Source organism: Protopterus annectens, chromosome 9.part0 (genome assembly GCF_019279795.1).
Source record: "Protopterus annectens isolate FY-2018-M chromosome 9.part0, PAN1.0, whole genome shotgun sequence".
Lineage (NCBI taxonomy): Eukaryota > Metazoa > Chordata > Ceratodontiformes > Protopteridae > Protopterus > Protopterus annectens.
The window spans coordinates 1,308,235,724-1,308,262,883 of NC_056743.1; the positions used below are offsets into that span (position 1 = coordinate 1,308,235,724).

The following is a 27,160-nucleotide window of genomic DNA, read 5'->3' on the forward strand; positions in this document are numbered from 1 at the left end:
TTGACAGAGAAAATTATTCTGTTTGCAACATGACAAGTGATGCAAGACATTACATAGGTTGAGAAGTGCAACATGAACTGGTACTTGAGGGAAATGAAAGATTATAGGTTCATAGGTAGGTACTAGGCTATCTGCCGGAGGGCATTTATAAGCCTAGCTAGAGTGTGTCGGCTTTCACCGCCCCATTGATTAATTAACTGAGCCTCTGTCAAGAAGAGCCAATGAAGTGATCCCAGGGGTGTATTTTCTGTTACCCATCCACTCGTCAAGGTTTTTCTTGAAGAGTGTTAGTGAAGGGCTCTGCCTAATGTAGGATGGAATTTTGTTCCAAAACATGGGGAGTCTCTGTGACAGGAATCTATCTCTCCAGCATGTTCTATTTATTGTTGTGGTGAGGATTAGCTCAATAGAGCGCGTGGCTCACAGTGACTTGGATTTCTTTAGGTAGAGCATATCCATCAATTCTAAGTTGGACATAGCTTTGTAAGTCAGGCAGAGATCACCTCTGAGTAAGCGATATGCCATGGATTATGAACTTTCATTTATTAAATGAGACTCAACAGACTCTTTTTTGTGTCCTCAGTTAGGAAAATGTCAGAATTCACTCACATGTTTCAGGGAAACATATCATAGCTACTGCTGTGTGCTGTTTAGGAGACTTTTCCCAATATTGTATGACCATGAAGTTGTTTTATATATATAGATGAATCTACTTCAGAAGCTTGAAGTTTCAAAACTTTGAACTTCAAACAGCCAAGACCATAAGATTGGAGTTTTGCAACTTCAAAAACCTAATAAAAAAAAAATAACAACAAACATTTTTTTTTATGTTTTTGCAGGGGGTCTGTGCCCTCCACAACCCCTGCTAATCAAATATACCAACTCCAAGATCGCACTACAGTGAGGAAAACAGTAAATATCCCATTCTTCTCTGTACAGTGATTTCCATTCAAAACGTTTGAAGTTTGAAAACTTCAGTCTTATGGTCTCGGCCTTTTGAAGTTCGAAGTTTTGAAACTTCAAGCTTCTAAAGGGAATCCATATAGGTATATACATTTGGGAAGTGTGGAAGGTGCACAAAAAGTTGACTCTTGTGGTGGTTATTTTGTATGCATTTGACAACTTTTAAGCTTCTAAGAACATGCATTTTGAGTGCAAGGGATCATGCTGCAATCTCTTATTGAAGAAGTAAATGGACAACAAATTGGTGGTAGAAAACATATTAAACTCTGCTCTTTACTGACTGTGTAACAAATGTAAATTATTTCCTCATGTTTTTTGAGAAGTGAAGTTTATGAACATGATGTGTTAGACAAGACTGGGCAAAAAAAAGCAGATTTTGATAAGTCCTAATTTGGAGCTAAATGTTTTCATTAAACTATATTGTTTACTGAATATTCCATAAAGATTAGTTTCTTTCTGTTTACATATCTCGTCTTCCCAATTTGAATAACGTGAGATGTTTTCAATTGGTGGAGGTTAACTGTAAATTAATGTTTCCTTAGAAATGTAACATGAGTGACAGGGGGTTAAAATATTATAACTTAATGTTAACTGGAAAAAATAAATGGATTTTTCCCCCACTTGAGTGAAAGACAGATAGATTAGTAATTGAAAGAAGCTTAACCATGGGTGTTTAAGAATATACTGCAGTATAGTAGCATAAGATAATGACTTGCATTTCCTCTGGGCTTTCAAATAATTAATATATGTAAGTATTAAAAACACAGTTGGTATCTGATTTAAAAGTTCTGTTGTTCTATGTAGGAGAACAAAACTAATGGATTTGAAAGTCATGTTATAAAAGAGAGGGATCACACTGAAATGTTAATGCCTATCTTTATGCACAATAGATTAACTCAAGTTAATAATACTTGCTGGTAAATGCATTGAAAAAAGTGTTGTGTTATTTCTATTGTAAAATATGCAATGTGAGGGGGGTGGTCTTTAATACAATGTACCAGTGCTGCTCATCTGGATTTAGTAAAGGAACTAGAGAGTGCATATGGGGTTACAATATTAGGATAAAAGCAGCAACTACATACAGTTATACAAACTGCAAATATCTGGGAATAAAATAGAGATATTTAAAAATGTTAAAGTTGGCTACTAAGGGGTTGAAAGTGCATGGCTGAATAGGGAATGTAAAATGATGTGATAACTGAATAAGTTGGTGGAGTGAACTATGAAGCTGGAGACTGTATATACACTATGTTAAGGTGACATCAGCCCTTTGAGAACTGGCTGGTATTGTGGCAAGACTAAAATGTTAATGATGATTTTTCTGTTATAATGAACAACAATGTACTGGAAGCAGCATTTCATGATGTTTAGCATGACTTATAAAGAGAAAAAAAAAGTCATTCAAAGAAAATATTCATCGAGGCACCGATAAGCTGGTGGGGTTAGAGAGAAGAGTGTGATCAAGTTGAGGCAAAATGAATGAGTGGAAATATTCGCTGGGAAATTAAATGGATATTAATTTATTCATCAATATTAAGAAATTTAGAGAAGGATATGGTACTTAGGAAATATTCAAAGAGAAAATGAAAGGACACCTATAATTATTAGTTGGAATGAAATGTAAAGGGATCTAGTAGGGAAAGACTTGTGCTTAATGTAATGAGCATTTTGGGGGAACTAGAATGGGGTATACAGCACATATTGTCTTTGGGCAACATAACTGGTAAAACTGCCTGCTTAGTTTGCTGACCCTATTTGAGGAAAGTAGGAACAAAATATCATGAATGATAGGTGATAGGTTAATAAGGCAAACACTTGGTTATATGTGATATGTATTTAAAGAAAGAAGGCTGAAGGGGGCATATGACAATAATTAGTTAAGAAAGTAATATAATCTTTACCCTGGACAGGAATAAGGAAAAATATGTGAAAGTACAGATTAATAATATATTCTGAAGGCATGTTTGAATTTGTCAAAATGAACACGTGGACTCGTTTGACTCGTTTTCCTGAGTAGAGTATTGTATTGTATTATTGGAACATAAGAAAATTTGTAACAGAATCGAAATATATGTATTTGTGAATATATTGACATTGGATGTTAATTGAAAAAGAAAACTATGGATTTTACACGTTTGTTGTTGACTTTCTTAGTATGATAGCAATAAAACAATTTTTTTTTTAAATTTAATTTAAGTATAGTTTTGCTGACAAAGAAGAAATGGCTTCTAGCAATGTGCTTAAAACATGTCAAAGAACATTGACAAGGGAGACCTATTGGAAGAAATTTTCAGACACATTGAGTCCAGTGATTCTTAAAATAAGCAGTAATACTAAGCAATGCCATTTTAAGTAAATGCAAAAAAGGCTTTGCATTAGATGATGCAACCTGCTAAGCAGTGCTTGATGAGAAAAGAAAGTATAGCTAAAAGCACGTCACTATATCCATCACATCGGGGACCTGTTACTTAGAACAAAACAAATATTTGAAGTAACTCCTTGGTGTGTTGTAGGGAGATTAGCACAGCACAGAATATCTGTTATATCACCTCTCCAAACTTTTTTTGATATTTTACTTTGAATTTCACTTTGGTGTACTGTTTGGTTTCTACCTCTCCAAACTTACTTTAGCATGCTCTTTAATATGAATGTGTATTTTGCATTCTCTTCTTGCCTGTCATCCTTTCCAAAGCCTGCAGCAAGGCACTTGGTTAAAACTTAACAAAAGTGTTCTTATCTAAGAGCCTCAATGCAGATCAATATCTATTTAATGGGATTTGAACCTTGTTTTGGGTAAACTGATTTCACCTCCATTTGAGCTAGACATTTCAACAGACATGAAGTTTATATCATAGTATACTATTCTTCTGATAGCAATTAAATCTGAGAGAAACATGTCAAGCCTTGATGTGTAAAGCTGCTGTACAGTTTCTGTAATGAGAACGTTTCCTTGAAGATGAACCATTTATGACTTAACAGTGTTCTCTCAGTTATACAATAAGACTGATTCTGTTCTTTTGTAGATATGAGAATATGGGAATAACTTGCTATATACTACAAGAGCTGCTAGAAATGTCTGATATGTGCAGTGCCCTCTTGTGCAGAGAGTTCCCCATCATACCACCCTTTTTGCTATTATGAGACAGCTCAGATCCTTAATAAATCTTAAGTAACCAAACAAGGAGCAACTGCAGATGCATCTCTGTTCCCCACTTCCATTAACAGTATATTGTTGTTGAAGCAAGAGTGGGTGTTTTGTATGGAATACTCAGAATACAAACAAATTAGTTGGATCCACCTTTTAGATGTAGAGTTTCAGTCAAAGTGTCTAAACTGGAGCCATTTTCCTTGTTTGTGCAGAGGGCATTTAAGGAGACAGTGGAGAGTTGTTCCTCATTTTTTAGGGATTTGTTTTATTTCAAAGATTTTATTTCAAACATCAACATTGAGAAACAATCTTTTAGTCATGATAGATGTTATGCCCTTACATACAGTTATACCCCCAAGATCTAGGCATCAGTTGTATAGGCAGTAATTTATTGTAGGATGCAAGATGTTTGGTGAGTGTCAACAGGTGGGAATGTATGAAATTTATGTTGAAAAACAACTATTTCACATTCAACAAAAACTTTGATGCCAAACTTAAAGGGTTACCATTGGATTCATCATGACTCCACATTTTGACAATATGGTTATTTATGGCACATTGGGGACATGAATGTGCATAAAGCAGTGTATTTTTTGACAATATAAAATACCATGGGTGTTTTCTTGATGGCATTTTGTCATATAGAAAGGAGCTGAAGGAGACTTTAAATAGTTTTTGGGATGCATCAGCTTTATAACTGACTTTTTCAAATTTATAGGTACCAGCAGTCACTGGGTATCATGTTTTTGGACACTAAGCTGTATAAGAAGGAAGGTGATGATTATTTATAAGTAATGATTAGTCACAAATGTGCAACAAGTATCTCAAAAAAATGAGTTCATAATATGTTTACCAGAGTTGGCAATCTTACTTGAGATGCCAATTTTAAGGTTCGTATCAATGAGGATTTGACAGATTTGGAAAAAGGGGTGCCATAAATATTTTATTACTCTGTTATGTGAAAAGGACAATACAAAGGAAGACAACAAGGTAGATTGGAATATGGCAGCAATTTTAAAATATTCAGTAGATTCCGGGAATTATGAAACTGGCTTGTGAAAATCAGAGGATTATAAAAGGAAACAATGAAGTTTACAATACGGTAGGACATCCTTGAGATGACCCAAGATAAACTCTAGATGTACAGCTTTATATATAAAGGCAATAACATCTACTATGCCAACACAACTAAATGTCATATTTGAGAGTGTAAGGGTATTTTTATGCAGTGTTGCCCATTTAATTTTGTGTCATTTTAAATAAATGATTGTGTGTTTACTTACTTTTTGTTTGATAGGGTTTCAACAAATTCTCCCCACTGTCTATATTTTGAATATTAATATCATTGTTAGCAAAATTTCAATGGGAACAATGCACAAATATTTATTTATTGACATCTGTTTACCGGGAAAGCACAGGTACCCCTTTTCAGTGGAGGCCCAGGGAGAAAATATCCAAGGTATCATATTTAATGCAATCAATATTTAGAATAACAAACCTATAATACAGTTCCTGTGAATATGTAGCATAATAGTCAGTATAATAATATTTGTATTGATATTCACAAACATTAAATGTACAAGCCTTGTACTGAGACTTCACAGATAGAAAACTGGTGTATAACATAGGTGGGAGTAATTTAAGAAATGCAGTAGAGTGAGGTATTAAAAAGATAAGCAAGTTTAGGTGTTAACAGAGAAGTACTGATGGAATAGTAATTTGTGCTAATTAGAAGTAGGTGTAGTAGTCTGTGCAATAATGTGAGGCATTAGAACGGGATAAGTAGGTTAAGTGATTTAGTGCTTTAAAGGCAGCGTAAGAATGATTATGAAGGGTGTTGGAGAGCAATGAGGACCAGGGACAAAGCTAGGGTACAGACAGGAAGTCTTATTTATTTATTTAGTTAGTTATTGGCATTTATTTACTGGGATAGTCCACTGAGCCAAGAAGACCCCATTTTCAGTGGAGACCCGGGGAGAAAAGCTCCATGAAAGTACTTGATAAACTATACAATGCAAATGTAAAACTTCACACATAGTAGTATATGGTAGAAATTATAATAATACAATATAAATTATAGCAATGTAGTCCAAAAATATTTATAATAACAAGACAGTAAAAGCTATAACAAAGTAATTCAAAAAATATAATTAGCATAGCAGAGAGGGTAAGCTAGCTATCGAAGGTATTTGTAAGCATCGTATGCTAGAGGTTCAATCTTAATATGTTAAGAGAGGCCTAGTAGGTATTTAGAGCAGGAACAGAGTATAAACAAAAAGAACAGAAGTGGGAGGATATGGAGGATAAAATGTGAAGAATTGTAGAGATTAAAGTAGAGGAGATAGGGTGATGGAATATAAGTAATTGGTGAGGGAGGGCAGTATAGTGTGTAGGAAGAAAGGTGGTGCAGTAATAGAGTGAGAGATACTAGTGGAGAGTGGTTTGGTGGGAGCTAAAAGAGCAGGATGGAAAGTAGAAATAGGTTATGGAAGGGGGAGGCTTACTACAGTTACAGATCCACGTCGAAAGGAGGTGGATATGAAGAGAACATTTGAAGGAAGCAGAGATTTGGGAGGTATGAATGATTTGAAGAAGACTGTTTCAAGTTTTAGCTATTACCCAGAAGTATAATAGTATACCAGCATGTAGTTTAGGTTTCTGAATTTGGAGGAAATGCTGATTTTTGGATTGTAATGTGGAAATAAGAAATTTAGAGCAAGGCAGTTCTGAGGTTTTGTAAGTATTTTATGTATGGTGGTTCGTTGGAGATAAGACAGGAAGTGGGGGAATTCCAGTCTGTTTAGTTTTGTAGGGTTGTGCAGTGATGGGTGGAATAGTGGGTGTTTGTTGCAAATTTGGCAATTATGTTATAGCATATTTCTACTTTTGAGTGAGGATTGGAGGTGGGTTAGCAATGGGGCACCATAGACAAGTGAAGGAAGCAGATAGGTGGAGGTGGGTACCTGTTTTGTAGGAAGAGAAAAAAAAAATTGTGCCTGTAAAGAAGACCTATTTTTTTGTGGGTCTTACTTATGTTATTTTGAATGTGTTGGTAAAATTTTAAGTTTTCGTCAGTTAAGACACACAGCAATTTGTTGTGGGTAACTAGTTCAATTTTTGTGAGGTTCAGGGAGAGGATATTGAATAGAGATGTATTTATTGGATTATTTTTCTTTGGAGTGAATATTATGAGTTTTGTTTTGTTAGGGTTTAGAGAGAGATGGTTGTTGTGAAGCTATATCTCTTGGGAGGAAAATGTGGATTTAATAATATGTGGCAGCTGTGTTGAATTTTCATCAGAGCAGATAATAGTGAAGTCATCTGTATACTGTACAAGACATCCTTGATGAAATGATAAATGAAGATTACTAATAAATATTTTAGTAATAATTTGAAAAAATGAAGGTGTGTGATGGACCTGATTGATACAGGAATTTTATTCCAAATTCCTGTTACACTACTGGAATAGAGAATGACCTCAACAGCCTTCTGTGGTTTGTAGAAAGTCAGCAGTTGTTTATTATTTGTCTGAGGGGGCAGTTTGGAAGATAATATTGCAGGAGGCGTCCATTTGCTGGATAGGCAGATGAGGTGTGAATGATTTTATGGGTTAAGGTTAGATGAGTATAAAGTGGTGAGGAAGCCTGACACAGTTAAGTGTTTGTAGTGCTAAGCAGTGGGTCCGGTAAGATTTGTTGCAAGCGAATCTGGCAACTTTTTTATCTCAGTGTTTGAGTTTAGAACAATGTGAGGCCTGTAAGTTGGTTCATGATAGGGGTTACATATAGGAGAGAGGGTAAGAGGTAAGTGGTAGCTAGAGTTACCTTGGCAGAATCTGTAAGGAATTTCTTTACTCTCTGTAGGGTACCTAGCTTTTGATGGGTTTTATTGATGCTGTTGTGGATATGTAAATCAAATGTAAGACTGCCATCAATAATCATGCCACATAGTTTTGTATGTGAGATCATTTCAGTCATGGTAGTATTTAAGGAAGACATTTTAAAGTTGTTTTTGTCATGGAAATAGAATTTTGGAAAACAGATAAGTAATTTAGTTTTTCAGGGGGATTTATTAGAAGGTAATTATCCTGTAGTCACCTATCAACAGAGTTAAAGGCCTTGTGATTAATTCTCTGACAGTATATTAGGTTGTCCAAAATGCATGTTATGGTGGAATCATCAGTTTATTGTATGAGGGAAGCGTGCTGAGAGGATTTATTTAAATCGTTATTGTATATATTAAAGAATAGGGTTGAGAATAGAGCCCTGTGGCATACCAGTATTGATAAGAAGGAAGGGAAAAAAGTAAAGAGACATTTAACAGACTGGTATCTATCAGTTAAGTAGTTGTTAAACCATAGTAGTGTGCATTGTGATAGCCAAAGGGAAGATTGTTTGTAGAGGAGTTTTTAGTGAGAAAATGGATCAAAGGTTTTAGAGAAATCAAGGAATACAGAGAAAACGAGTTTGCCTTCATCGCTTGCTTTGTTAGTAGTATCTTTGAAAGTTGATAAGATAGTGGTAGTGCTTTAGACGGGTTTAAAACTGTGCTGTATGGAGGTCAGAAGCTTTTACTGAATAATATGTTGAAGAAGTTGCTTGCCAAAACACTTCTCCAGAATTTATGACAAAGGAGATAATATAACGATCTGTCTGAAATTGATTATATCAGTGAGGATCCTCCTTTATGAAGGGGGATGATGATGAATTTTTTCCATAATTCATAGAGACGGGACATATGATTTCTTGATAATTAGAAGCATAGGCTATGGCAGCCACCTTGAGGTATTTTGCTTGGAGATTATTTATTGAAGGAGAACAAGGTTTCAGTTTAAGAAATAATTTGATGTAGGAGGTTGGGATGGGTTTTCGGGTGAAATTGGGGGCGTTTGCTGTCTGAAGAAAGGACATGTCAAGATTGTTGATTTTTGGGAGGAAAATCTTTAGTAAGCACTTTAATGTGTTCTGCAAAATGTGTGTTAAACTGAGCAGCTATTTCAGAGGGACGGTTATATTGGTCAGTATTAGGAATGGTGGATGCGCCAAGGTGGAGTATATTATTAACAGAAGATCAGAATTTTTGGGGGGTTGGAAGACTGATTTAGTAAGGGGTTACCGGAGTGTATTTTTTGTCTGTGAGAATCTATTTTCTTTTTAGTATGGTTATGTAATTCTTTAAAGTGTTGTAGGTTTTGGAGAGATCTCCATTTTAACCATTCTTTCCAGTTCCTATCTCTTTCATTCGTTAGGAGCCTGCCTTGAGTGAATAACCAAGGAATATGGTTATTCTTTATTCTTTTTGCTCTAGTTGGAGCCAGACCTTTGAGTGTTTGCAGGAAAAGTGAGTTAAATCTGTGAACAACTTTGTTGAATGGAATATTTTTCAGGATAGATCAGTTAATGGAGCTTAGAATTCTGTTAAATGTGTCACATTTAAAATTAGTGAGGTCATGTAAATCATCAGTTGGTCAGTTGGATTTTTAAAATTTCAGCAAATCATTAAGTCACTGTTTAATCTTTGGTATTATTTTTATTAAAGTTTTTAAGTTATTAGCTGGCTGCTCGATCTCTTTTCTGCCTTACCAAGTTTTCTGGGCATTATGTTTTTACTTGTAATGATCAACAGGCTGTTTTCTTTGGTGTTCTGGTTAATATTACCATAGAAAGTTATTGTAAAACATTCTCCAAAAAAATAAAATAAAAATAAATAAATAAGTAAATAACGCAATTCTTATTTTCATGATACAAGAGTTGGTATATATAATTTTATGGAGTGTGAGGAGCTCGCCCCTCACATTGAGGGGTGCGGGGGGTGGCTTTTCTCCTGATAAATAAATTAAAAGAGAACAGCAGTGTTCAAGATTTTCTCCTTCAGTTTCAGTCTTTTTTTTTTTATGGTATGTCGGTAGTTGGCATTACGAGTGCCAACATTTTAGTAGGGAACCATGTACTTCTCCTGTCTGACCTTGTGCTAGTACCTCATTCTGCTATTTCCCACTGCCCATCTATACATTCCTGATAAATGTCCATCTCATTTCTACTTACAGAGGTATACTACTAGCCAAATGGCTATTTTATTCAACAACTTCCAAATAAATATTCCCTGGAGGTAATGGGTCGTACCCATTCTTGATAAAACGTGTAGCTGCATTGTATTTTGGTCATTGTCTGTCCTCTTACAATTTGGTGTATTAATAGATATATAAATATTCATGATTGTTGCTCCTTTCCCAAAAACAAGTCACTTTGCCTGTATTAATTACCACAGGCCTCTTTTCTTAATTTCATCTCAGTCAAAGCCTTGAATCCTGTGTTTCTGATCAGCACAGATCTTTCTTTCTGCTCATGGCAGCATGGTTTTAGAAAAAGGTCCCATAACTGTTTTACTGTGTTTCTACATGTCCTTGTCTTGACCTTGAGACATTTATTGCACCTCTTTCACACACACACACACACACACACACACACACACACACACACACACACACACACACACACACACACACACACACTTTTGCAGGTTTCTTAATGAAGCACAAAGTTTCTCTGACTGTCTCATACTTGAGTCGACCACTAAACCACAGGAAGGTCTTTGAATCTCTGTTATAAGAAATTAATTTGGGGTTACCTATACAAGAAAAAAGAGCATGTACACTGTAATGCACAGAAACAGAACAGCACTCTTTCTCACACACACACACACACACACACACACACACACACACACACACACACACACACTGCTTAAAATAATTACATTGCAGAGTAATAAATTATTCTTTTATCATATTTATTAAGTAGTATCCTTTTCATTTCGCCTGACCCTATAAAATAAATAACTTAGCTAGTTATCACTTGATACAGATCTGGGCCTCCACTTTTGAGAAATGCTTCTCTAGTACACTTCAATTGGCTTTGCTCAGTTTCAGCTCCCTTTCTATTCCTACCTGCAAGTCTGCCTTTACTGCCACTTGTCATGGGGACCAGTACATAAAACAGCCTACCTCATATGATTCATAGGTAGGTACTAGGCTATCAGGGCTATCGGCCCTAGGGCCCATACAAGCCTAGCCAGAAAATGTACCCTGGCTTTCGCCACCCAAGAAAATTATTTTCCTGTGCCCCTGTCGAGCAGAGCCACAGAAGTGAATTTCCCATCCAATCATCAAGATTTTTCTTGAAGAGTGCTAATGAGGAGCTCTGTTTGACATAGATAGGTAGTCTGTTCCAGAGTATGGGAAGTCTCTGGGACAGGAATCTATCCCTCCAGCATGTTCTGTTTATTGTGGTGACAAGGTTAAGGTCCCTAGAGTGTGTAGCTTGGAGGGACTGGGATTTCTTTAAGTGGAGCATGTCCAACAGCTCTGGGTTTGACATAGCTTTGTATGTTAGGCAGAGGTCGCTCCTGAGTAGGTGATATGCGATGGAGTAAAGCTGTAGTTTTTTGAGACGGTCTGCATAGGGCATCTGTTTGAGGCCAGTAATCCTCTTTGTGAGGTATTTCTGTGGTCTTTCCAGTCGTTGTAGATGTCTTGTGAGGTACATAACAAAAGGGGCGTTGTACTCTATAATGGGTCTAATGAGTGATGAGTAGAGGGGAACAATGACCTCTTTTTTTCTGGATGAGAATCCTTTTGTGATGAGATGAGCCACATAGAAGGATTTCCTGACCACTGTGGCGATGTGATTATCGAAGGAGAGACTACTGTCCACCTGTGTCCCAAGGTCTTTTATTACATTTTCGGTATTAAGTAGACTGCCAGCTATGTGGTAGTTCATGGGTACAGAGTTTTTACCAAAGGGGATGACAATACACTTTCTGGCATTGAGCTTCAGGCCATGGCTTTGACACCAGGTAATTCTATCACTAGACTGTTGTACTGCTTTCTGTAACATGTAATGATTTATTTCTTGTTTTATTCATGCTTCAGCTTTGCTCTCAAACCTCCGTGTAGCCTTACATGTATGCATCTTCTGCTCTGCTCTGATTCTTTCCTTTTTTAATCACTCATATTGCAAGAGAAGCAGCCAAACCAAAGTTACAAATGTAGCAGTAATTAGTAGGAATGACCTAGATACCACCTTGGGTTTTTGGAATGTCGTTTTCTGTAATTATGTATTTGTATAATTGTGAATAGGACATTCAGTCTTCTTTGCATTGACATTTAGTGCCTGTAAACAGTTTGTAAGAGCTAGTCAACTGCTAGTTATCGGTTAGTAAAGTAATTCCTTCTTGCCTGTGTAATGACATCACTGCTCCTCTGTAAGTACCTGCTTTTGATCACACAGTATTGTATGCTTGCATTCCTCTGTATATGCTCTTATGTGTTTACGTTATACATTCTTGCTGTGCTCAGCTATACAGGACTTGTCCTCTAGATTTACCAATGGAAAATAACTGTAGATATGCTTGAACTACCTGTTCAAAAATGCTGTTGGACATTCAGGCCCTTGGGACCAGATAACTCAACATGTATGAATCACAAAATTGCCTCCTTTTTGTGGACAAATTTACATAGCTGTGCTAAAAGAGGAGTGAATTTCTTAATAACTTTGCAGCCAAAGGGACCATCAAGAAGCACAGGCATGTATATGGTATGTGCTGGTGATGATGGAGTTATGAAGGAAACTGCTGTATTTGTATTGAAAGTAAACACATGATCAACACACAAACCATTTGTTTTGTCCATTTTGAGATATAAATATCAGAATGGGATATGATAACAGACCTCACTTTTAATCACCACCAGGCTTTGTTAGCACTAGTCCATTGTATCAGCTTTGACATCATAAAAATATATGCTGAAGAGGAGGATGCCAAGGATAGCCATGTGTGATGCCGACGGTAATATTTTTCTGCCCGGAGAAAATATCCCCAACCTTAACAGTATGGGGTCTATCAGATAGCCAGTTAGCTATCTGTCAAAACTGCATATGTATTAATATTGAGGTGGGAAAGTTTGCCAATAATTCCAGCATAAGGAAAAGCATCAAAGGCCCTGCCAAGATCCAGATAGACAGCATGGATAGTAACCATTTTATCCATGGCCTCAGTAACTGGTTTGAGGAATGCAACCAACTTGAGCACACATGATCAGCTTTCTACAAATCCAAATTGATGCATATCCAGGGATATGATGTCACATCCATAACCTTGCAGAAAATACTAGAGAGACTAATAGGCCTGTAATTTCCATGGTTAGCATAGCTACCACCTTCATGCAAGGGTGTCACAACAGTTGTGCTTTATATCTTGGTGGATATAACCAATGGGGAGACTGTGAAGAATTGACAGAGGGTTTAGTTAGCTGGAATTTTGTGCTTCTTAGCAAACATCCAGAGATATTATCAGGACCCATCAAATTGGTGTGTTTTATTTTGAACAATGTAGAAAAGGCTTGGTCAAGAGTAATTTTAGTATGGGGAGGTATGATGGGTAATGTAAGTCAGATTAGGGGGTAGGTATGGAAAAGATGGAAGAAAACTTGCCTACAAGAATATTAGCAATATATTTGGCATCGGGGAAGGGATATATCACTTGATATAAGTTCAGAACAGAATTTTTTTGTTATTTCACGCTTCGTAATTTATCTAAAGAAGACAGCATTATCGTTGTCCTTTAAATTGGTTGTAATCCTAAATTTGTAGTTGGCCTTTCATTTCTAATGATAAGACTAAAGGGCTTATTAGTTTTAAATCCATTTTATGATGATAACATGGAAATATTAAGTAGTCGGACAGACTTTTACTTTATGTTACAGAGTTTGTTGATGTGGGAGTTCTGCCTTATGGGTTTATTATTAAACCTGTCACTGTGTTTGCATTGGATGAGTATGAATGCATCATTATAATGTATTTAATTGGGAGTAAAGTTCAGAGGAGCAAGCAAATGCCTAAGGTACAATGTTGCTGAGCTTGTATGCCATACATATGTAATCATCAGCATAACTCAAAAATAATAAGTAATTGGTTTTACAGTAATCCCTTAAAATAGAAGAGGTCTGTTAGGGAATGGGATGCAGGTTTTCAGGCAGGTCACACCATATCTGTCAACCTCTTAGTCCTAGAATTCTCCTCAAAGACAAACATAATAAGGGATGAAGGCTCAACGTCAAGGTTAGATTTTACATATTTCTCTTATATACTTAAAAAGTAGATAGACTAGCATGCACTAGTGTGTATTTTCTGTAGGATATAAAGCCCAAAACTGAAATGTCTGTCATTATTTAGTGACTTCAATCCTCAATAATTTGCCAGAAAATAACCTTTATGACGAACAGATCAAATTATGAGACAAAAATGTGGATATTCCCTACAATTCTAGACAGTTAAGAGGTATGGGTAACAGAAAAATGGTCATATTTGACAAGGAAAGGCATAATAAACATTGTAATGCAACTGGGGGATACACTAGTGAAGACAGCATCTTGACGATTGACACCTGTGGTGGGCAGGGGAAGGCTTTTGTCAGGTATATTGGTAATTTATAAAATTCCTGGACATATTTGTTATTGACATTGTCCAGTTGTCATTTTATGAGTGGATAGTTCAGGTCACCCATAAAATAGATATTTGATTCAGTGCTTTACTTTTCCAGCTGGTTAAGTGACTCTGCATGCTATGGTGGGTTCACAGATGAGTTTCTGTAATTGGCTATATGTGATAATTAATTTTATTGTACATTACGAAGACTTCAACTATTTCTAGGTTTATATAATTTAGAATCCAGCAAGAGTCAATAGGATTATAAATTAATAGGGATACCACCCCTCGCAGTTGTCAGATCTAAATGCATGACCTGCATTGTACCATGAAATAGAAAGATGCTAGCACTATATTGTGACAAGATTTCTATAGTTACACAAATGTCTTTGAAGATAAGGAATGCCTTAGGTTAGGAGGGTTTTTCTTCTTCAGACTTCTGACAATTCAGTAGTAGCATATTATCCAGAATGGAATGTATTATGTTAGGATGCCCATCAGGTGAAGTCTGCCTAAAACAGACACTGTGGAAGTAGGAAGTATTTTAAACAGTATGCAAAAACTGAGGAGTGAGAGGTGCAGACCACTTCCTGGCAAATAGAGGAGGGAAGGGGGTCTATTGACCATTTCATCCTAATCAGACACACCCATACTGAATACTACTAGTATGATCATTTCTAGCCAACTAGTAAAGGTAATTATTCTATCTTTGTAGTTGAGCATCATGATTGGCAAATGCTGAATGATGCTCAATATCAGGACCATTCCTTCTTTGAAAACATGAGCAGAGAGCTACATAGTGCCTCTTTGCATATCCCCAAAGTGGATTGCCTAAGATCGTTCACCCGTCCCCCATATATTCAACTACATGGTTTGTAATTGGAATCAAGGACAATGCAGGGGCCTAAAGTAGGGTTACCACCTGTTCCACTTTGCGAGGGACAGTCCCTCTTTGGGTGGTTGTGTCCTGACCAAAAATATTAAAAATGGCAAATATCCTGAGATTGTAGGACATAATTATGTCCCATATGTAATGTAATAGTTGCATAAAATAGTTATTTCTGTATCTAAAATACCTACATATTACAAGAAACAGGATAAGCAACTAAACTGCTACAAGAATAAGCTTTTATTTAGACAGAAAAGTAAAGTTCTATCCTTTGTACTGACCATGGGTTTGTGTCAGCCTGTAAAATCTGATGTGTGTCCCAAAAATGTCCCACTATGGCCATTTGAAAAGGTGACAACCCTAGCCTAAAGGTCCTAGTGGTACCCCATAATCTAAGATCAGAGAGGCAGCTATCACCTTCCCTTTGCCATCCTGCTGAATGCTGTATCTGTGTGCCTTATATTGGAGTCGCAAATGGCTAATACATTCCTGGGATGTGCTGCAGACTTTTGGGCCTTTAAGGGTACAGGCTTGCAGTACTGGTGACTTCCAGTAACAGTAGATGTGGATGTAGGTGTGGTGTTAGTATCATGGGTAAGTAGTTGAAGCAAGCTAATAAGATGCCTCGGAGATGTTGAAGACTTAGGCAAAGACTGCTTTACTACTATAGCATATGTAGAAGTAATGTGGTATTGTGGTAATGTAGTATTGGTGTGTTGCTGTTTACCGGCGGTCAGTGATATAAAGAAACTAGCCTCTAATTTAGCTAAATGAGTGCATGTCACACAGATGGAGTCAGTATTAGAAAAAAAAGTGTGTGGTCAGTAAACATGAGGCAGTTGCTATACTGCCTCAGAAAATCAAGAGCTAATAGGCTTGATAAGTTTTAAGCTAATCTAGGCTGGGACTCCATGGTGAGAGCCAGTGTTTTTCTTAAGTCAGCTAACAACACTGATCACAATTTATAAAATGTATACCTAGCATAAATTCAAAATCAGTGCAAAACCTGGATGGTTTTACTGCGGAGTTCTATAAGACCGTCTGTCCAAGAATTTCCAAAATACTTTTATACTTATTTAACTACATTACTAATAATTCCAACACTGATATCCACTTTAATTCCTCTAAAACTATACTCATTCTTAAAGACAATGCAGTTGATAAAAACGCTGAAAGCTACAGGCACATTTCTCTTGTAAATGTTGACTTAAAAGTTTTTTTCCATAATAATGGCAAACGGATTAAAACCAATTATCTCCCACATTATATCACCTGGTCAAGTCAGGTTTTATTCAACATAGACAAACGTAATATGCTTGCACTAGGTGTTTTGCTAAAATTGTCTAACCTAAACCATAACCCTGCGTTCATTCTTGTAGCTGATGCCTCCAAAGCTTTTGACAGACTTAATGTTAATTTTCTGCTATTGTTATTACCATTTTTAGCCTCCTACTCACTTTATTAATATCGTCAAAACAATCTATACTGATGCTTATACCTCACCATACATAAATAAGATGATCTCCAATAGGATTAATATCAGGAATGATATGCTTCAAAGTTGCCCTCTATCCCCATACCTCTTCAACTTGTGTATTGAACCCCTACTCTTATTTATCTCCCAAAAGAACTTCCATCAAATACTGACACTTTATAAGACAAAATGTGTTCTCTCAGCAGTCACAGATGATTTAAACATTTATTTTATGATGCCAAGTTTGGACATACCAAAAAATATAAACTCAATTAATTCCTTCTCAAAACATTCCAACTACAAAACTAAACCTGGACAAAGCTGTAATTTTCATGATCACTCTATCTAATCTTCTTTCTTTTTATCCTAAACCAACTGAAATCAGAATAACTCATTCTCTGAAATACTTAGTAATCTCCTTTCACTGAAATTCTAAGTCCTATACACAGAATAACATCACAAATTTTTGATTAACACTACAAAAATATATCAAGATTGTAATAGATGGAATAAACTTAAACTCCCATTCTTATCCAAAATAGTGATTATCAGAATAAATGTACTATCAAGACTATTGTATATTTTTACAACTACTCATCTGATAATAAACAACTTTTTTAAAAAAACTTCAATCATCCCTAACTAAATTTATATCATTTCTTAAATCAATTAGAATCGCCTATCAAAAGTTAAAATATCCCAAAGATAGAGGGGGTTTAAATCTCCCTGATTTTAAACTCCACTATGACATAGCATAGAGTGGACCCCTTCCTGGGTAAAACTCTACTATAATTATGTAAAATCTCTTAATTTTAACCATAAAGCCCTACCCTTTCTGAATAAACAGAGTTTGAAAAAATCGAAATTACACACTTCCCTAAAGAGTAATATACTCAACTTGCAAAAGTTATTGGACTCTTTCAACTTATCCAGTGCATTTGCTATCCGCCATCCCTTACATCGTAACCCACAACTAAAAATTAATAAGATATTGTTAAACCTAAATAGTTTCCCCCTTTTAAAGGAATATAGGATACTTTATTTTTATCGTTAGAGGGGTAAATCCACCACAGAACTGAGATCCTCACTAAAACTTCCCATGAGCTACACTATCATGTTAAGATAAGTTAGAGAACTATGCTTCAAAATTTTATCCCAACCTACTTTATACAGTAATGACATAAATACCTATAAAACTCTCTTGACCCTTTTACTAAAAAAGAATAGGATCTCAAATACATGTAAAGTAATTAACTCAATAAGATACCAGAACAAATTTCTATTCTCAAAATACTGGCCTGACTTAAACCCAGCAATTTCAAATGACCAAATCACCCATTCAGTACTATTAAGCTCAAAAGTAATACCCTTTAAGAAACTCAAATATACCCAAATTATGATTCTGAATAATGCATATATCACATCTACTGTGAACAATAAATTCTATCCATCATCTTCCCGCTATTGTCCTTACACTGACCTTCAAAAAACAGATGATCTTCACATTTTTTGAGTTGCAAATGCTCTTATAAACTCTGGTGTTCCCTGACAGATCAACTTCAAAAGATGGGGTATTAGAAAACTACCCAATCTTGGGAGTTTATTCTGCTTCACATACCCCCGCCAGGCTTGACAAATATGCAAACCTACATTTTAATCACATTATTTACTTTAATCAAACTTTATATAACACTAAACTGGAAGGACAGATCGTCATTTAATTGGAGAGATTTCAAACAGATGGCAGTTAAATACTTATCATAAGCTTCTAAAGGCAAATCATAAGGATTATCCACACCTCATTAAATACTGGTCTATACTGTTTGATTTTATTTTGCAGTGAACTGCTTACAACTCCTATCCTCACCCAAAGAAATAAAGTCACTGGATTTCTTTACCCTTCCTTTTGTATTTCCAGTCCTATCTTCTACTGGGAGGGCCCCTAAAGTATAAATTATTTTTATCATTCAATATTAACTTTAACACTGGTATTACTCAAGTGATTTATTTATTTATTTTATTTTTTGTATGACAGCACATTTGTAAATATTTGTTTTGTAAATAGTTTAAATGTTTATTTGCTGTTTTTATAATGATGACTCTGTACAATTAATGATGCTCTGTTTCATGTTACTAAATGCTGTTTTAGATGATTGATCTGTTTTTTTCCCTTTTCTTTATTCTATATGAAAATCAAATAAAGAATATGGAGAAAAAAATCAGTGCAAAACAGTGGTTGGTGAGGAAAGTAATAAAAAAGCTTAGTCATAAACTAGACTTGCCTGAGGATAACTGATTATAATACCTGTAATTGATAATCTGGTTCTGTGCAACACAATGAAAGATAAAGAATTTAGTTTGTTTAAAGGTAGTACTTACACACACACACACACACACACACACACACACACACACACACACACGCGTCTCTCTCTATATATATATCTATATTACATATCTGTATATCTATATATCTATCTAAATTTATATATATATATATATATATATATATATATATATATATATATATAAAATGTGTGTGTGTGTGAGTACATATTAAAATCCAATGAAAGGGTGTGGAGGGATTTTTATGAAATGGACAGCTTCAAATAGATTGGATTTTATAATCCAACAGTAACAGGGTGCAGGGATAGGAAACTGTTTCCACACCACAGCCTATTATATGGCAGAGGCAGTCCAAGTGACCTTTGTTCTGGAAAAACCTTAGAATGTTTGTAAATAAAAATGTTAGTCTCTTGTTCCTCTACAGTTCACGGCTAATTAATATCTTCTAGTTCTTCTGACCCACTAAAAAACAGAACAAGATGTTTCCTTTCCTAACCATAAGGGTGAGAAAGACTTTAAATAATGCAGTGCAATAAAATACACTGCAATCAATCAAGACAACAGTATGAGCAATACAGGGTAAAAAAATGCACTTTTCACACAGAACAGTCTACTCCATAGCAGATGCTGTTCAAACTAGCTGTTCTAGGAAACCTTTGATAATTTATAAAGAAAAATGCTAGCCTCTAGCTCCTCCCACTGTTCACATGTAATTAACTTCTTTTAGCCCCTGTGAATGAGAGACACTAGCTTCTAGTATACAAGAGAACACTGTAATAAAAAGCAAAATAATAATAATAGTAACAAAATCCAAGAATGTGTTTTGTCCCATAGCAGTCTGTTCTGTTACAGCGACCCAAATCTATAATGTATGACTTCCTTTAATTGCTGGTCTTTTTTTCCTTGCAGAGGAATCGTTATGAGATGTATGTAAAACTTCTGGCTATAAAGATTAAGACAATGACTGATGACCTAGAGAAATGGGAGGCCATCTACTTTGATTCAGCAGAAGGAGATGGAGCTATACTGCAGAAATGCCACTCGAGTCCATCACTGAACCTAGAGGAACAGCAACCTGTTGCTGCCAAAGTGAAACGCAACATATCAGAGCGCAGGACTTATCGAAAAATCATTCCTAAGAGACAAAAGCACCTCATTTAATGACAGTAACCATCTAAAGCTAGCTTTTTTTTGGCTGTCAGTACTTCTCTTAATGTTTCTGAACCAACAGAAACAAACTACTTAGGCTATGAGGAAAACATCTTCTCATCTTTTTACAGACAGTGTCCACTGATAAAATAGAAGATGAGCTGGTAATAAGATTATGTACTATATGATGTAAATAATGATGCTCTCTCAGATCTGCAGGACATCTGACAGCTATGGAGCTCCTTGTATGGTAGGCATTACTCATGAGAAAAACAAAAAGACAGTTTGCATCATTTGGCAAATGTGTATTATGGTACATAGTTCAAAATATAAATGCAGGAGAATTATAGAAATGAATATTTTATAGTATGAGATTCAGCTAATGAGCTACGAGTTCAAAGACCATTGTTGTATACCACACAATTAAATGATTGTAAGTGTGTCTGTGTTTGTCTGTAAGAAGGTAGGTGTGCATGTGGGCTATGATGATTAGCAGAGAAGGCAATTTGTTTTCCTCCCTTTCAGAATGCCTAGACCATAGCATTGTTTCATTAAAGCCATATAAGCAGTGAGCGTTTAGCCCTTGTCTACTAATGTTTTGTAAACTAATCTGGAAAAGGCATATTAAGGACTGAAACCAATTTTTCTCACTTTACAGTGACAAATTGCAAAACTTGTTTGTGGAGATGTGGAATGGTGCTAAGTCCATTGCTTCTTATAATTGCAACAATTTAAAGTTAGAAAGCCATTGTTTATAGGTAGAGATGTACTAAGTATAGTTCAGTTGTACCAGTTTCCCTAGCTTTCTGTACCAGCTAATGTATTACGGGATTTCTTTGGTAAGAAGAAATACATCTCTGCTTATTTTCAATACTCAAGATACCTTTGTGGCCAGTCTATAGAAATCTCAATTCATTGGTTCACCACCAAGAAAAGTGCCTGCTAGTGGCTTCTTCATATGTCTTCTGAATACTCAGTCGCTGAAATGCTTGTCCTCAACCATCACAGCATGAAATTATTACTTGTAAAGGAATACAGTTGCTTGCAGACAGACCACCTACAAATTAAAACAAGTATTTTTGCCAGCAATCAACATCCCTACTGTCATTATGGGAGGGAGGAACTTCATCCCTACACCTCAACTACAGTATGTATATGAGTGATCAGGGCTGCAACCATTTTGTTTTTCTCAGGTAACTACTCACAAGATTCCTAAGGGAACCACTGAACACTGACTTTTTTTTTTCTGTCAGTAGTTTTACGTGTTCAGGGGACTTGCATATATATATTTGCCTGAAATCTGCTTTTCTTGAGGTGACCATACTAAAATCAGCAGCTTACTTCATTCCACAAAAATAATAGAAGGTGACCCAGAGTATAATGTTGCCTGCTCAGTGCTAGTCTTAAGTATAATGGATCTGTAGTCCAAGTACACAGTGGCAACCCCACCACTCATTTTATGAGGCTTTGTTATTCTCTCATGCACTCCCACTTCCCATGGTCCCTCCCACACACACACACACACACACACACACACACACACACACACACACACACACACACACACACACACACACACACACACACACACACACTTTTCAGAAACTCAACTAAAGTATGTGAAGTTGAGATACTGCCCTCTTTTACTTAATGTTTGTGCTACATAAGTATTTCCCTCTTCCTGGTATTAAATGTGGTTGAAATCAAGAAGACTACTGAACAATGAACATAGCTAGTTAGTATAGAATAACTAAAAATTCAAATTTTCTGACTGGAATGTGCAAATGCAAGGCATCCATCTGCACCAAATTTGAAAGTGTACTCATATTACTGGTATGATTGGACAAGACAGATATGATGGAATGACTGGCAGCCAGGTCTCCTAACCAAGGAGGAGGGCGGGGAAAGGGATTGCTAACTTAGAGGCCTCTGTTGGAGTCTCACAGGCCAGCAACAGCATAGGGGACATGTGACAACACCCTTTGCCTGATGGACAGATTCATGCATAAGGTGTGCTGATATTATTATGTGCCATTCCTCCCAGGGTAGGAAAGCTGACCGTTTGCTGCTATGTGATCTCCCAGTGCCCCCATTTGCTTCCTCTCACCGGAGAAGTAGAGCGACCCGTCCAACTAAGGGATATGTTTGGGTTTTCCAGGAAAGAGTAAAGGAGTACCTAGGAGGGGTTTGTGGTTAGGGAAATAAATCAGAGTACCAGCTGTATTCCAGGGGAGTAGGGTGAGAGAGAGAGAAGGAAAAACAATTCACACATTGATTTCTGCCATTAACCAGCAGATTAATAATGCTTTTGTAATAGTGCATAGTAGTAAATGACTAAATATGAATGAGACAATTGTGTAGTTAAGCTATGTAGCACAGTGGACAGAAGCAACATACAAAGGGAATAAGCTTGTTCTGGTGTCTACTGAGACAGTGATTGAGAAAAATAAAACAACAGAAGAAGTAAGTTAAAGGAGAACTCCACTCCCCTCTACAGTTAACCTTATATCAAAGGGTATTTATTGTAGCTGACTGCCAAGCAAGCCTTCAGTGATCTCATTTTGTCATGTCCTCTTCCTACTATTTCACCTATTCAAAATTCATAGTACTACTGCTTGAAAAAAATCACTGTGAAGGATGGTGCACATTGAATTCCTCTCTGGTTATACACTCACAAATGTATTTATGATGTCTGGCAACCAATCAGGATTCAAGGAATTCAACGTTATTTTCTTACTGAAAGGTGTTTCTTAAGGAATACTTGTTCCTGTTGTGGTTGAAAATAAAAGCCTTGGTGTGGAGGAGAAATATCTTGACCCATATTTGTGTACCTTAAAGTAAAAAAAAAAGCTTTTAATTTAACACACCATTCTTATTTATTTAATGTTAGAACCCACAGCAGATGTTGATTCATTGGATTGGGAAGCAAAACAAAAGGCTTGGACTTCAGTAAAATTTATTTTTGGGGTAGAGGCTCATGGTAAGAGGAATGAAGGAGCTAACATTAGCTCTACCAGCATCTTGGTCCCCTTGGTAGCTTTCACACCTACACAGTCAGAGTAGGCCTTCCATTTGTGTACTATACTTGTAAAACTTCCATTTTGGCTTTGTCAAGGGCAGATCATGCCTTTTAAACCTGGTGGACTTTTTCGAAACAGTCACCAAGGCCATTGATGAGGGAAAGGCAGTCCACACAGCCTACCTTGACCTGGCAAAGGCTTTTGACACAATACCCCACTCAGGTATCATTGAAAAACTCATCAGCTTAAATGTAAACCCATACGTCACAAGATGGGTTGCAAATTGGCTAAGTGACAGAACCCACAGGGTCAGAGTCGCTGGCGCCATGTCAGACTCAAAGCCTGTCACAAGTGGTGTCCCACAGGGCTCAGTCCTGGGCCCTCTCCTGTTCGGCATCTACTTTTCAGAAGTACAAGCAAACACAGAAGGATTATGGCTGACAAAATTTGCAGATGACTGCAAACTGGGCGCCATAGTTGAGAACACATCTGACACAGATATCCTTCAGAAGGGTCTTATAAAAATGGAAAACTGGTGCCAGAACCATGGCCTAAAGTTAAACGCCAAAAAATGCATAGTCATACCCTTCGGGAAAAACAAGGTTACCCCTAGCTACCATATAGGCGGCAACCCACTAAGCACAGAAGAGGTTATCAGGGATCTGGGTACCCAGGTTGACAGTAACCTTTCATTTGATACTCACGTTGCCAAAGTAGTTAGGAAGACCTTCTACATTGCCCACCTGATCATGAAGGGATTCGCATCTAGATCAAGGGAAGTCATCGTACCCTGTACTCATCACTCATCAGGCCAATGATTGAGTACAATGCCCCATTCGGAATGTATCTGACACGACACCTGCAGCAACTGGAAAGGCCCCAAAAGTTCCTCACCAAAATGATAAAGGGTCTCAAAAATATGTCCTATGCTGCCCGACTGAAGGAACTTCAGCTCTACTCAGTCGCGTACCGTCTGCTCAGAGGTGACCTGTGCCTGACATACAAGGCCATGTCCAACCCAGAATTGATGAACATGCTTCACCTCAAAAAATCTAGATCCCTCAGAACTACAAGGGCGGGAGACTTAAACCTTGACACGGTTATTAATAGGACCTGCTGGAGGGACAGATTCATCACCCAGAGACTCCCTATGCTGTGGAACAAAATCCCGGTACATGTGAGGCAGAGCACCTCGCTGGCTTTATTCAAGAGAAATCTTGACCAATGGATGGGAGATCGCAGATATACCCCAGGGATTATATCAGTGTCACTGCTTGACAGAGGCACAGCAAAAAAATGGGCATAGTATCCTCCAAACTAAAGGGGTGGCGAAAGCCACAAAACTCTGGCTAGGCTTATAAATGCCCTTGGGCAGATAGCCTAGTATAAACCTATGAACCTATGAACCTATTTCTTAGGTGTCCATTAAATCCATTCAATCACTTTAGAGATGTAACTCTTACTTTGTGAATAGTTAAGCAGTCATGCATGACAAAAATAGGACCAAACTCTTGCAAGCACATACCCTGCACATGAATGGTCAGGGCTGGTCCAGTGATACTGGGTGGAAACTCACCTTCCCGAGGCCTAAAAAAAATGAGTGTGAGAATGCAGAAGGAGAGGTTCGAATGGTGAGAAACAAAAGGTAAAAGACATATAAAATGGGGAGAAAAGAGAAAAGGATGGTTGGGAGGGAGAATGCAGATCAGATCTGATTTATGTAATGTTTACAACATGAGCAAATAGTAGCAAATAAAAGGTTTCACCCGTAATGTGAACAATTTCATTAATCAATTTGTTGCTAATTAAATTGTAGTGTGCACATTCAAAACCAGTGCCTTTCACAATACTAAAGACTTTAAAATAGTTGTAAGACAGGACAGCTATATAAAATAAAAGCAGTTTCCATTGTGAAGATGCCATTTTGCTTAATAGCGCTAAGCACTGAATTATGGCAGCATTGTAATGAAATGCAATGTGCCTCGGTACTAAAGAGCTGAATTTGCAATTATTTTCCTACAGAGGCATCAACAATGAGATTTAGACCTTGTAACACTGCAGTACAGCACCTTCCATGAAAGCAGTACCATTAAGAGATTCTACAAGTGACAATGTGCAGTTCATTTGCATAAGACCCGTGCAATGCTACAGTGCTAATTATGAAGTACATCTAGTTGCATCGTTACTCTTAAGACTGGCAGACCTATCTGAGAACTAGTCAAGGACGTTATGATGACTGGTCAGGGTTCTTCCCTCATGATAGATGGTATTAGCAGAGCAGTCAGTTATACACCAAATACTGAAAAGCACCACAAGGACTCGGGGTGGATCGACTTCCACTCTCTGCACCTGCTTTAGAAGCAGGTTACTAGGACTCAGGTTGATGGACTTCTTACACCTCTGTTGGAGTAATTTTCCTTTCTCTGTAGGCAGCAACTAGGTACATGTTGATCTCTGGCAAGCTTTCGTCATGTACCTTAGAGAATTTCCTTTTTCTCATCAAAGCATTTCAGAACACTGTTGATATGTTCACTGGGACCAGAGCTTTGGCTAGCTCATCTAAAACCTGATGCTGTTCAGTAGTCTTGTACCCCTCAACTGTAAGTTGAAGAGAAAAAATAAGGTAGGGCCATTGCAATCAGACTGGTGATTCTATAATCAGGAGCCAGGCAGAGCCAGATCCCATTTCTGTCCCCTCAATTCCAAGAAAAAAAAAGGAAAGAAAAAAAAAGCTGTTCCTTACAACTTATACCACACATGAAACTCTAAGTCCTGGCTGCAAAAGCATTATCAAAATTAATTTCTGTACCAGCATTCAGAAATGGTGGTACAGAAATGAACACAGATTGATCAACATCTCCCGATCATGCTCCATAAAACCTTGCTCCTGGGGGGAAGGCTATCCCCTTCTCTATTTCCCCTATTTCTGATTAGGACAGGGAGTGGCTGCTGCTGACTCTCTGAATGTTCATCACAAAATGGCAGGGATAAACCTCCATAAAAAAAACAAGCAGCCCTGCTCAATATACCGATCGTGTAAAACAGAATAAGTCAATACATGTACACCAATTTTAATCTGACACTTGCCATATGACTCTAGTAACAGGATAAGGTTGCAGATGTCCATTCAGACTCTTCTATACCATAACTCATTTAATGAAAGAAAGTTTTTCTGAGGTGTGAATTCAAGAATTAATTCTGGACTTTCCACAAGGGTAAATATTCTTACCTATGGCTGCATAGGGTGCCATTAGATTCTGTGTAAATAATATAGAGCAATGTTATCATTAAACAAGTATGGCAGATGTCATGTAGCTTGTAGCTGGGCCCCTTCCCCAGCATGTTACACTCTAGCATGGTAGTAGTAAAATTACACCCCATTCTACATACATTACTTATTTTACCTTACCTTTCTGTAATTAACTGTGGCATAGCAGCATTGTCTTAAAACTGCAGATTTCTTGGCTACAATATTGTTACTATTGTTGAAGAATGCTGTAACTGTGATTCATGCTGGTGTTACAATTTTGCATTATTTGTTTCACTTGAACCAGAAGCTAATGGACTTTTGGAACAAGCTTCACTGTTTGCTTTGCATTATGTAATGGCTCATTTCATGACTTTTTGTTCTGAACAGTGTTGTAGGAAGAGAGACGGGTCTGTATTAGTTCACTGAAATGTCTTTTCAGT

At 36.9% G+C, this 27,160-nt stretch overlaps 1 protein-coding gene across 3 annotated transcripts in view; it reads left to right on the plus strand.

Moving 5' to 3' along the window:
• The window catches only part of LOC122812030, a 639,997-nt gene extending 618,975 nt beyond the window's left edge, over positions 1-21,022 (plus strand). For all 3 annotated transcript variants that reach the window (XM_044084271.1, XM_044084270.1, XM_044084272.1), the window contains one exon: positions 20,211-21,022. In XM_044084271.1, coding sequence (XP_043940206.1) covers positions 20,211-20,462 — 252 coding nt within the window. In that variant the 3' untranslated portion in view covers positions 20,463-21,022. The remainder of the gene's footprint in view (positions 1-20,210) is intronic.
• Positions 21,023-27,160: the final 6,138 nt, after the last annotated feature.